The 13,695-nt window shown below is 43.7% G+C and overlaps 1 protein-coding gene across 1 annotated transcript in view; it reads left to right on the top strand.

Annotated features, from left to right (window-relative positions):
* The window catches only part of LOC138647933 (uncharacterized), a 231,689-nt gene that overhangs the window by 78,770 nt on the left and 139,224 nt on the right, over positions 1-13,695 (top strand). Inside the window, exons 12-14 of the mRNA XM_069737312.1 lie at positions 482-739; positions 5,708-5,968; positions 6,096-6,356. Coding sequence (XP_069593413.1) covers positions 482-739; positions 5,708-5,968; positions 6,096-6,356 — 780 coding nt within the window. The remainder of the gene's footprint in view (positions 1-481; positions 740-5,707; positions 5,969-6,095; positions 6,357-13,695) is intronic.

The raw sequence follows: 13,695 nt of genomic DNA, 5'->3' as shown, positions 1-13,695 counted from the left end.
CATCTGCCGCTTCATCAGGAGCATGCCCAGGCGTTGTGGGGAGGTCATACAGGCACATGGAGGCCACACACACTGCTGAGCATCATTTCCTTGACTTGAGGCATTTCCACTGAAGTTGGATCAGCCTGTAACTTCATTTTCCACTTTGATTTTGAGCATCATTCCAACTCCAGACCTCCGTGGGATATTATGTGTGATTTACATTGATAATTTTTAGGTTTTATTGTTCTCAACACATTCCACTATGTAATGAATAAAGATTTACAACTGGAATATTTCATTTAGTTATAGCTAGGATGTGGGATTTTGGTGTTCCCTTTATTTTTTTGAGCAGTGTAGTTTCTTGATAGCCTAAAGCTACATAGTTTCATGTTCATTTTAGGACTTGGTATGTTATGTGTTTTCCTTTCCTGTTTTTTCCCTGGAACATTTGTAAGGTGCAGGTGTGATTTTACTTCATAGCCACAATTTCTTTCTGCAGCCCCCTGTGCACCGGAGCATGTTTATGCAGAGACGGACTGTGCTACAAATGCTCTAGTCATCACCTGGAAGGAGAATAACCGTTCTGACATCTTTACCTCCTTTTTAACAACACCTAGTGGGAATGTGACTTGTGCATCTGAACAGGCCAACTGCACTTTCTATAATCTGCCATGTGGAAGTGAATTTGTGGCATCCGTGTCAGCCAGCAACAGCCGCTGTAGCGGACCCGTGAGCACATATGTGAATGCTCAGACTGGTAAATATGGAATCACATGTGCTGCATACAGTAATGTTTTCAGACCATTAGAGCAAATTAGATCTATGCAGGTGGTACTGGGTCTGATCCCTATTTGCCTTCCGAATAGCTTGAATTCCTTGTGGCATTGATTCCTCAAATGCTGTTCTGCATGGATCTGGTGTGAGGTAACATGGTCTTTATAGTGTCGCTCTGCTGGATGGAACCATTAGAAGATGAGTACAGTGTCCATATGATCAGTCAACATATTCCAGTCAGAGCCTGTGTGCTAAAGAAACATCACCTATAATGTTTTGTGCACACGGAGCGGATTTCTCAATTTTTTTCCGTGTTTTTTGGGCTGTTTTCTGCTGCAAAAACGCTTACAAAATGCTTACATTAAGCATCCTATTATTTTTAATGCATTCCACAATTTTGATGCACATGTTGTGTTTTTTTCCGCGATAAAAACACATCGCGGAAAAAAACACAGCATGTTCATTAATTTTGCGGATTTTTCATGGATTTGCTGCTATATTATTGCATTGGGAAGCTCTGGAAAAAAAGCGAAAAATCCTCAAAAAACGCACAAAAAACACGAAAAATACGCATGCTGATTTCCTGCGAAAGTAGTCCGGATTTTCTCAGGAAAATTCGGCACACTTTCCTGAACGTGGGCACATAGCCTTAGTCTAATGTGTGTTGGGGTGCTTTAGTTTTCTAATCCATTAGCGAAAAACCTGTCCTGGAATAAAACCTAGAATATCCTTCTAACCATATCAAGGTTTAGGCTATGTGCACACGTTGCGGATTGTATGCGTTTTTGCCACGTTTTTCGTTGTGAAATTGCGGCAAAAACGCATACACAACACAGCCCATTGAATTCAATGGGATTCCGCAATGCTGTGCTAATGCTGCTTTTTTTTCCGAGGCGGAATCGCATCGCAGAAAACTACGCAGCATGCTCATTCTTTGTGCAAAATCGTGGTGATTCTGCACAATAGGAATGTATTGATCCGCTTACTTCCCACATGGGGCTATGCCCACCATGCGCAAAGTAAGAGGATCATGTGCGGATGGTACCCAGGGTGAAGGAGAGGAGACTCTCCTCCAGGCCCTGGGAACCATATACCTGTAAAGAAAAAGAATTAAAGTAAAAAATCGTGATATTCTCACCTTCCAGCGCCCCGGCAGCCTTCCCACTTCTCGCAATGCTTCCATTCCCAGTGATGCTTTGCAGTCTCGCATGATGCTACTGGAGCGCCCCCAGACGCAGGGCCGCGGGTTACTCAGTACCAGTCCTCTCTGTCTCAGTTCTAGGGTTATATTATTGAAATCCACCGCACTCCCTGTGTGGAATATCTTAGAAACAAAAGGATTTTTTGAAACTTGCTAATTTATTCAAGTGAAAAACAGAAATCAATCAAATGTGACAGATCAAATAGTAGGCACTTATTGAACAATTGTACAAGCGACTCAATGTGATTGACGTTTCGACCCTCCCGGGTCTTACTCTAAAGTCGCACTTAATCCAGGATTTATGAGTGGCTCTTATGGTAAAGAGGGTGTTGTCCCTGTAGTGTCAAGGGGCAGGTGCAGTCTCTTTAATACCAAGAATGGCCTAATAGTTGATTTTTCTCTGAGTGTGACCTTGTTGAGGAATAGCAGCGGTGCATCAGCGTCTTGCTGCTGTTTGCGATTTAAATAGAAAGTTGGTATGTCACCGGAGACAACCTTTTTTTGCAGGTGCCAGCGTATCAGACTTAAATTGCTGGTAAATTGTATGTGGTTTAATGGATTTGCCAGTTCTGGATAAAGCCTTGTAGAGGGGTAACAGCGGCGCATCTGCGTCTTGCTGGTGGACATGTAGGCTTAATACCCTTAGTGGATGGGGGATAGCACTCCTGCGTCCTGTGCCTTCCCGGCGTCATCGGCTACGCGCCTCAGTAGGATGTTGCCGTTCTCGGGGCACGACTCCTACTGGTTCTCCTTTGTGCCTTGATCTCGTTTCTCACTTTCCACAATATCCTTCTCTTCATGTCCTTTCTTAGGATACCGCCGCAAGGTAGTGCAGGCACGGCTCCGTTGCTTTCTATTTGTTCTGCTAGGCCCCTGTCAGGAACCCACCCCTGACAGGTCCTCCCTGGACTCTCCCAGGCTGCGTTCTGTTCTAACTTCCTATCCGACCCCTAGTTTTACCAGTGTGAGGAGTGGCCTAATACATAGTGCCTTTTGCTCCCCCTAGTGGCCGGAGTGTGAAGTGTAATGTGTGCTTGTGATACCTGGTCAGGTGAACTCCTTTAGTGCAATCAGACATAACATCACTCCCCTTAGCGGCAGAGCGACATTACTGCAACGACCAGGACTCTGGAGCGCTGCACTACATCATCTGGGGTCATTGTGGTGAGGCATCACTGGGAACGAGAGCATCGCGAGGAGCGGGAAGGCTGTGGGGGCCGCTGGAAGGTGAGAATATCACGATTTAAAAAAAAATATTTTTAACATATCTTTTTACTATTGATGCTGCATAGGCTGGTCACACTTGTCAAACACTATGTTTGCTTGACAGGTTGGTCACACTTGTCAGTCAAAACGCTAGCATTCTGCATGCTAATTACGCTTGTAAAACGCTAGTGTTTAGCGGGAATACGCATGACAATTCTGCATGCGTTATACCCGCGGCAGGGAGTTGCAGAATTGCCGCAGAAAGTTCCATGGCAATTCTGCAACGTGTGCACATAGCCTCAATGTGCTGTTTTTTCGGTTGTGCATTTCTGCATACCTCTCTGGTAACAACCGGTTATATGAGCTAACTAAAGGCCCCCTACACACGAGGCTGAACCCACTGATATTAGCGAGATCAGGTGACAATCTAATGTGTCTGTGGGACTTTAGTCCAATGATCATGTCAGGGAGAGAGAAGGATTCGGCCTGTAGAATTTAGGCGGTCTATTGTTTTGTTCTCCGCTCTGGCAGTGGATCTCTCATAGAGAACACAAGAGCACTTAGCAGAACCATTCATTTCTATGTGAAATATAAGTTGGCTGATCATTCTGCTGGCAGCTCTTTAATCTCTATGGGGGGTCTTGACTTTTGCTTTAACCATCTCCCGTTGACCTTTCATTAAAGGGCTTTTAACACTAATATTGTTTTTTCTCTTTCATTTTATAGAACACAAAAAAATACTCCAAGTACCATCACCAATACCCCATTCTGTATCATCTGGATGTCATAAACTTTCTTTAAACATTTTTTTTATCTTATCTTCCTTGTTGATCAGTAGTTGATGAGGTCTTCTGCTCCGACTGATCACTCAAACCGAGAAGCAAAAGCACTCATCTTTCTCCTAGAGCAGAGTGGTGTACGGATCCAGTTGGATGAACACGTACATGGGCTGCGCTGCTGGAGTAAATCAATTCTTCAGAAGTGATGATGAAAATAAGAATTGTAATTACAACGCATTTCTCCTTCACCTCATTGGGGGGCACATCCCGTGGGGTGTATGCTGCTGCAACCACTAGGAGGCTGACACTAAGGGTACCGTCACACTATACGATTTACCTACGATCACGACCAGCGATATGACCTGGCCGTGATCGTAGGTAAATCGTAGTGTGGTCGCTGGGGAGCTGTCACACAGACAGCTCTCCAGCGACCAACGATGCCGAGGTCCCTGGGTAACCAGGGTAAACATCGGGTAACTAAGCGCAGGACCGCGCTTAGTTACCCGATGTTTACCCTGGTTACAAGCGTTAAACTAAAAAAAAAAAAACAGCACATACTTACATTCTGGTGTCCGTCAGGTCCCTTGCAGTCTGGTTCCCGCACTCAGTGACTGCCGGCCGTAAAGTGAAAGTGAAAGCACAGCCGCTGTGCTCTGCTTTCACTTTACGGCCGGCAGTCACAGTGCGGGAAGCAGACGGCAAGGGACCTGACGGACACCAGAATGTAAGTATGTGCTGTTTGTTTTTTTTTAGTTTAACGCTTGTAACCAGGGTAAACATCGGGTAACTAAGCGCGGTCCTGCGCTTAGTTACCCGATGTTTACCCTGGTTACAAGCGAACGCATCGCTGGATCGGTGTCACACACACCGATCTAGCGATGACAGCGGGAGATCCAGCGATGAAAGAAAGTTCTAAACGATCTGCTACGACGTACGATTCTCAGCAGGATCCCTGATCGCTGCTGCGTGTCAGACACAGCGATATCGTAACGATATCGCTGGAACGTCACGAATCGTACCGTCGTAGCGATCGAAATGTTATAGTGTGACGGTACCCTAAGTGATACAAAGAAAGTTCGCTCCCCCTCTGCAGTGTACACCCTCCTGCTGGCTCTCAGCTAACCAGTTTTTGCTTAGTGTCTGTAGGAGGCACTTGGGTCTGGTTCAGAAACACGTCCGTGTCTCGCATGTGAAATCCAAGCTCTGGCGCCGGTGCCGGCACTCCAGAGCGGAGCATGCGTGTTGCTATGCGGCAGATGTGTTGCAGAGCTTGGATTTCACATGCGAGAAACGGACGTGTTTCTCGCATGTGTGATGCCGGCCTAATTGTCATCATCATTTCTGATTTACTCCAGCAGCGCAGCCCACCAACTGGATCCAATACCCCCTGGAGGATTTATCCTCCAGCCTCGGGGCAGCAGCAGCTGTTTTTCTTCATGCCTACATAGGAGTTGTGCCTGTCACACCTCCACCAGGTGGGCACAACCAGCACTCTCCTACTCTCCCTCCATAGGGTACCACCCTATTGTGTGCTCTATGTCCCACTTCTAGATCTATTCACAGTGGTGTATGGACGTATAGATTTTTTTTATTAGCCATACATCACTGTGCTCGTTTCCAGAGAATATCAGGGTTTGAGCACTTGGTGGGGTTTTATAACCAGGATCAACACGAACAAGAAAGAACTATAACATATCTAAAAATATTCAAAAGTTTAGTTGCGTCGTAAATTTATTCACTTTTCTCTTTAATTTGCAATCCACAGCTCCTTGTATCCCAATGAATGTGAACACAGCCCTGGACTGCATTAGTAATTCGGCGCTGATTTCCTGGAGTAATTCTCGGGGAGCATTAAATTATATTTCCTCATTGAATGGATCAGTTGGAGAAAGGTACAACTGTAGCAGTCAGGCCACGTCATGCTGGCTGAGAAATGTCCCCTGTGGTGGAGAATACACTGTGGTAATGATGGCTCAGAACGACATCTGTAGCAGTGCAGAAAAGAGCGTGGGTGTGCTGGACACATGTAAGATACTTTATATTGTATATTTTGCTGATAAACCTTATATAGGTCGTCCTAACAAACGAGATGTATAATATGACCTGAGCAGTATATCTGATATAGTATTATCTAAAAGGTTCTTTCTTCTTAGGTCCTTGTTCCCCACAAAATATGTCTATATTTTCCGCCTGTAACTCTGATGAGGTTTCGCTGCAGTGGTTGGCTGCCCCAGGGGCTGTACGTTATACGGCCAATGTAAGATCATCAGAGGGAAGAAATTACATGTGCAACACCACAAACACCACCTGCAGCATCGGAGGACTTCAGTGTGGGGAGACATACAATGTCACTGTCACGGTATTCAATGATTTTCTGGCTAATGTCAGCCTAGAGGAAAAGACATTTACCAAAGGTAATGATAAGAAATATGCAAATGTCCTAGAACTGACAGTAATTAGTGACCCGGCATGTGGGTCTCTCTGTCAGGAAATACTATTAATGTTGTGTTACTGCATTACTGATGTTCTGCATTGCAGCTACATGGATGGTAGCTTTTTCTACATACCCTTGGACCCTTGGAATAGCGTAGACCAACCTGATGGTCTGAAACAGTACCACGGTTGCATAGTGTGCTGGTGGCATCTATGTCTGTATGTGTTCTCCTGTGAGTAGTTATGAAAGAGATCCATTATTGGCCTAGCGATCACAAAAGCTCACAGAAGTGTCGGGGAGATGTGACACATTTAGAATCATCCAACAACTACTTGTTTACATTTATTAAGACGGCGACTTTTAATAAATTAGGTACAAATCTCTCCAGCGTAAGATGCATGAGGTTAGTGTACCAGGCATGGGTGGACATACCGCCTGTTCAACCTGTGCAACCGCACAGGTGTCCAGATCGGGAGGGGCCCCCGATGGGCATAGAAAGCAATGAATGTGAATGACAGCCGGCGGATTATTACTGCTAACAGGAGAAGCAGGGGGGCCCGCTCTGCTGTACACATGTGATATGACAGTTAAACGGGCCCCCCTCCTCACCTGCTAGCATATATCATGCTGCTGTCACTGCTGCGGTCTGCGGTGAGGTGATGGGTAGCAGACACTGGACCAGGAAGAGAGGCGGGAGGGAGGGGGAGGGCCTCTCAGTCACAGTGAGTCACTGAAGCTTGCTCAGGACCTGTGATGAGGTTACAGGAGGGGAGGAGTCAGGAGTCACATGATCAGGGGCCTCCGTGTATTGCAGGACTCTGCTGTGCTGTCATGGTGCTAGACGGTAAGCTTATGTATGGGGTCAGGAGTTGTTTACAGTGTGGATGTAGCAGAGCCGTGTGTATGTGTGTGTGTGTTCGAGGTGTACAGAGTGGGGCCGTGTGTGTATGAGGTGTACCGAGCAGAGCCGTGTGTGTGTATGAGGTGCATGGAGCGGAGCCGCGTGTGTAGGAGTAACTATGTGTGGCCATTATACTGTACGCAGTATCATGTGTGGCCATTATACAGAATGGAGCATCATATGTGGCCATTATACAGTATGGAGCACTATGTGGCCATTATAGAGTAAGTAGCATCATGTGTGGCCATTCTACAGTATGGAGCACTATGTGGCCATTATAGAGTAAGTAGCATCATTTGGGGCCATTATACAGTATAGAGCACTATGTGGCCATTATACAGTATGTAGCATCATGTGAGGCCATTATACAGTACGAAGCACTGTGTGGCCATTATACAGTATGGAGCATCATGTGTGGCGATTCTACAGTATGGAGCATCATGTGTGGCCATTATACAGTATGTAGCATCATGTGTGGCCATTATACAGTATGGAGCATCATGTGTAGCCATTATACAGTATGGAGCATCATTTGGGGCCATTATACAGTATGCAGCATCTTGTGGCCATTATACAGTATGGAGCATCATGTGTGGCCATTATACAGTATGGAGCATCATGTGTAGCCATTATACAGTATGGAGCATCATGTGTGGCCATTATACAGTATGGAGCATCATTTGGGGCCATTATACAGTATGGAGCACTATGTGGCCATTATACAGTATGTAGCATCATGTGAGGCCATTATACAGTACGAAGCACTGTGTGGCCATTATACAGTATGGAGCATCATGGGTGGCCATTCTACAGTATGGAGCATCATGTGTGGCCATTATACAGTATGTAGCATCATGTGTGGCCAATATACAGTATGGAGCATCATTTGGGGCCATTATACAGTATGCAGCATCATGTGGCCATTATACAGTATGGAGCATCATGTGTGGCCATTATACAGTATGGATCATCATGTGTAGCCACTATACAGTATGGAGCATCATGTGTGGCCATTATACAGTATGGAGCATCATATGTGGCCAATATACAGTATGGAGCATCATTTGGGGCCATTATACAGTATGTAGCATCATGTGGCCATTATACAGTATGGAACATCATGTGGAGTCATTATACAGTATGGAGCATCATGTGTGGCCATTATACAGTATGGAGCACTGTGTGGCCATATTTTTTTGTTTATAATTATTGTTTATGAAACAGTGTGATCAGCAATGCTAAATGGCTGTGGTTGAGATGTGGGTATGGGTGTGACTAGTTGTGAAATGGGTGTGGTCAGAGGCGTGGCTTAAAAGTTGCTGCGACGCAAACTTTATCACTCTTTTCCCTATTCAAAAGTTGGGAGGTATGGTTTAATTGTGCCCCTACTTGTATATGTTTGAGGAAAAGGTGTGTGTAAATGGGTGTGGCTTAAAACATGGGTCTTGTTTTCCTACACACAAACACAGAACCTGTTGTTAAAAATTTGAATCCCACCCCTGCTTGCTCTGCTTGTGACTCACTGTTGCTGTGCACGGGCAGTAGTTCGTGCACTCTTCCCAGAGCCTCAGTGATCCACGGGACTGGGTCTTTACATTACACATGAAAATGTGGGGGTGAGGGGAGGAATTAATTAATCACTGGTCTAGGTAGGGGAAGGGCCGGCCCCCCTGGAATAAATGTATTAAAATGATCGATCCACTATATAGGGGGTGGATGGGGATAGAGATCTACAGAGCGCCTGGTACATGTTTAAGGTTATATGGAGTGCACAGTAACATAGTTATTAAGGTTGAAGGAAGACTTTAAGTCCATCTAGTTCAACCCATAGCCTAACCTAACATGCCCTAACATGTTGATCCAGAGGAAGGCAAAAAAAACCATGTGGCAAACAGTAAGCTCCACGTTGGGGAAAAAAATTCCTTCCCGACTCCACATACGGCAATCAGACTAGTTCCCTGGATCAATACCCTAACAAGGAATCTAGTATATATACCCTGTTACATTATACTTTTCAAGAAAGGTATCCAATCGCCTCTTAAATTTAAGTAATGAATCACTCATTACAACATCATACGGCAGAGAGTTCCATAGTCTCACTGCTCTTACAGTAAAGAATCTGCATCTGTTATTATGCTTAAACCTTTTTTTCTCCAGACGTAGAGGATGTCCCCTTGTCCCTGTCTCAGGTCTATGATTAAAAAGATCATCAGAAAGGTCTTTGTACTGTCCCCTCATATATTTATACATTAACATAAGATCACCCCTTAGTCTTCGTTTTTCCAAACTAAATAGCCCCAAGTGTAATAACCTATCTTGGTATTGCAGACCCCCCAGTCCTCTAATATCCTTGGTCGCTCTTCTCTGCACCCGCTCCAGTTCAGCTATGTCTTTCTTATACACCAGAGACCAGAACTGTGCACAGTATTCTAAGTGTGGTCAAACTCGTGACTTGTGTAGAGGTAAAATTATGTTCTCCTCATGAGCATCTATGCCTCTTTTAATGCATCCCATTATTTTATTTGCCTTTGTAGCAGCTGCCTGATACTGGCCACTAAATGTGAGTTTGTCATCCACCCATGCTCCCAGGTCTTTTTCATTGACGGTTTTGCCCAGAGTTTTAGAATTAAGCACATACAGTAGTTATTCATCTTATTACTTCTACCCAAGTGCATGACCTTACATTTATCCCCATTAAAGCACATTTGCCATTTATCAGCCAAAGCTTCTAGTTTACATAAATCATCCTGTAATATAAAATTGTCCTCTTCTGTATTGATTACCCTGCAGAGTTTAGTGTCATCTGCAAATATTGAAATTCCACTCTGTATGCCCCCTACAAGATCATTAATAAATATGTTAAAAAGAAGAGGGCCCAATACTGACCCCTGTGGTACCCCACTGCAAACCGCGATCCAGTCCGAGTGTGCTCCATTAATAACCACCCTTTTTTTCCTATCCCTGGGCCAGCTCTTAACCCACTTGCACATATTTTCCCCTATCCCCATTATTCTCATTTTATGTATCAATCTTTTGTGTGGCACCGTATCAAAAGCTTTTGAAAAGTCCATATAGACTACATCCACTGGGTTCCCTTGGTGCAGTCCGGAACTTACCTCTTCATAGAAGTTGATGAGATTGGTCTGACAGAAACTTTTGTGCCACACAAAAGGTTAATACTGCCTATCCATCACAGGCTGCTAACGTTACTATCATTCTCCCCAGCCCCTTGACACTACAGGGACAACATCCTCTTTACCATAAGAGCCACTCATAAATCCTGGATTAAGGTAACAACTATACTTTTTACTACAGAAGCACTCGTAGACACATTGTCACGTGACTGACTCCCGTTTGACAGACCTCATGCTATAACTTAGCCTCACAATGTAGTCTATTGGGGTATAATATTATAAATCTAAACATACCCTTTATACTGTATATATTGTTTTGTATATGTGTTGTCTTGTAATTTTTGTATATTATGTATCTAAAGATTTTGTATATACTGTTTTGTATTCACAGTGTGACTTTAGAGTAAGACCCGGGAGGGTCAAAACGTCAATCACATTGAGTCGCTTGTACAATTGTTTAATAAGTGCCTACTATTTGATCTGTCACATTTGATTGATTTCTGTTTTTCACTTGAATAAATTAGCAAGTTTCAAAAAATCCTTTTGTTTTGAAGATATTCCACACAGGGAGTGCAGTGGATTTCAACAATATTGATACTATACCTTACGGTCTGTCTCACCAGCACCCCGATCTAAATTTAGAGTGCAGGCCAAATTAGATATACCATATTTTCCGGCGTATAAGATGACTGGGCGTATTAGACGACCCCCAACTTTTCCAGTTAAAATATAAAATCTTCTCAAAAGTCGGGGGTTGTCTTATATGCCGGGTGTCGTCTTATAGGGTGGGTGCGGAGCAATCTGCGGTCGAAGTATATAGTGGGGGGGAGTGGTCCCGATGACTAGGTGAGGGAGCGCCTCACCAGGAAGATGTAAGTGAAGCAACTGTCAGCGTCTGGGATGCCAGGGGTATGCAAAAAATAGAGAGAGCAGTGCTGTGCCTAGAAAAACACTCCTCTTTCACTCATCTGGCTCGCCCTTGTATCCTATTATCTCCTTCTCTGCCTCTGCTTCACTTACACCTTCCCGGTGAGGTGCCCCCTCTCCTTGTCATTGGGGTCGCTCCCCCCACAATATGCGGCGACCGCAGATTACTCTGCACCTGCCCTATAAGACGACACCTGGCGTATAAGACGATACCCGACTTTTGAAAAGATTTTCAAGGGTTAAAAAGTAGTCTTATACGCCAGAAAATACAGTATTTAACTTCCTATTCAGACCACCAGTTTTAACTAATTGTGAAGAGTGCCCTACTAAATAGGAGCATAGCTCCCCCTGGTGGACTGGAGTGTGGAGTGTGTTGTGTGGTTTGTGATACCTGGCAAAGAGATCTCCTTTATTGCCTTCAGACGTAACATCACTCCCCCTGGTGGAAGAATGACATTACTACAATGACCAGGACCCTGGGGCGCTACACACTCTGCTCCTGGGAACTTAAAATCTAATATACACGCTGCTCATAGGAGCTTACAATCTAATACACATCCTGCTACTAGGAGCTTACCATCTAATATACATTCTTCTACAAGGAGCTTGCAATCTAATATGCACACTGGTCATAGTAGCTTACAATCCAATATACATCCTGCTCCTTGGTGCTTAAAATCCAATATACTCACTTCTACTTGGAGCTTACAATATAATATACACACTGCTCAAAAGAGCTTACAATCTAATATACACCCCGCTCCTAGGAGTGTACAATCTACTATACTTCCTGATACTAGGAGCTTACAATCTATTATAAATTATTCTCATAGGAGCTTACAATCTAATATACATCCTGCTCCTTGGAGCTTGCAATCTAATATACACACTGCTCCTAGTAGCTTATAATCTAATATACACACTGCTCAAAGAAGCTGACAATCTAAGATACACCCTGCTCCTAGGAGCTTACAATCTAATATACACCCCGCTCCTAGGAGCGTACAATCTACTATACTTCCTGATACTAGGAGCTTACAATCTATTATAAATTATTCTCATAGGAGCTTACAATCTAATATACATCCTGCTCCTTGGAGCTTGCAATCTAATATACACACTGCTCCTAGTAGCTTATAATCTAATATACACACTGCTCAAAGAAGCTGACAATCTAAGATACACCCTGCTCCTAGGAGCTTACAATCTAATATACTGACTGCTACTAGGAGCTTGCAATCTAATATACACACTGCTCCTAGTAGCTTATAATCTAATATACACACTGCTAAAAGAAGCTGACAATCTAAGATACACCCTGCTCCTAGGAGCTTACAGTCTAATATACTGACTGCTACTAGGAGCTTGCAGTCTAATATGTGCCCGCTCCTAGGAGCTTACAGTCTAATTTACAGACTACTCATAGGAGCTTACAATCATATATATACCTTGTTTCTTTGAGCTTACAATCTAATATACACCCTGCTACTAGGAACTTACAATCTAATATACATCCTGCTAATAGGAGCTTACAATCTAATATACATCCTGCTCCTAGCAGTCTACAATCTGATATACACACTGCTCATGGCAGCTTACAATCAAATATACATCCTGCTACTAGGAGCTTACAATCTAATATACATCCTGCTACTGGGAGCTTACAATCTAATATACAGACTACTCATAGGAGTTTATAATCTAATATGCATCCTGCTACTGGGAGCTTACAAGCTAATATACACACTGCTACTAGGAACTTACAATATAATATGCATCCTGCTCCTAGGAGTTTACATTCTAATATACACAGTGTTTAAAGGAGCTTACAATGAAATATACACCATACACCAAAGAGCTTACAATCTCATACACATCCTGCTGCTAGGAGCTTACAATCTAATATACATCCTTCTCCAAGGAGCTTTAAATCTAATATACACACTGGTCAAAGTAGCTTATAATCCAATATACATCCTGCTCCTTGGTGCTTACAATCTGATATACACACTGCTACTAGGAGCTTGCAATCTAATATACACACTGCTCCTAGGAGCTTATAATCTAATATACACCCTGCTCCTAGGAGCTTACAATATAATATACTGACTGCTAGTAGGAGCTTACAATTTAATATCCACCCTGCTACTAGGACCTTAAAATCTAATATACATCCGGCTACTTGCAGTTTACAAACTAATATACACCCAGCTCTTAGCAGCTCGCAGTCTAATATACACCCTGCTCCTAGGAGCTTACAGTCTAATATACAGACTACTCATAGGAGCTTACAATCTAATACACACAATGCTCATAGAAGCTTACAATCTAATATACACGCTGATTCTAGGAGCTTA

Source organism: Ranitomeya imitator, chromosome 8, assembly GCF_032444005.1.
Source record: "Ranitomeya imitator isolate aRanImi1 chromosome 8, aRanImi1.pri, whole genome shotgun sequence".
In the NCBI taxonomy this organism is placed as follows: domain Eukaryota; kingdom Metazoa; phylum Chordata; class Amphibia; order Anura; family Dendrobatidae; genus Ranitomeya; species Ranitomeya imitator.
Note: the sequence above shows the minus strand (reverse complement) of the source record. Positions and strands in the feature narration are given on the sequence as shown.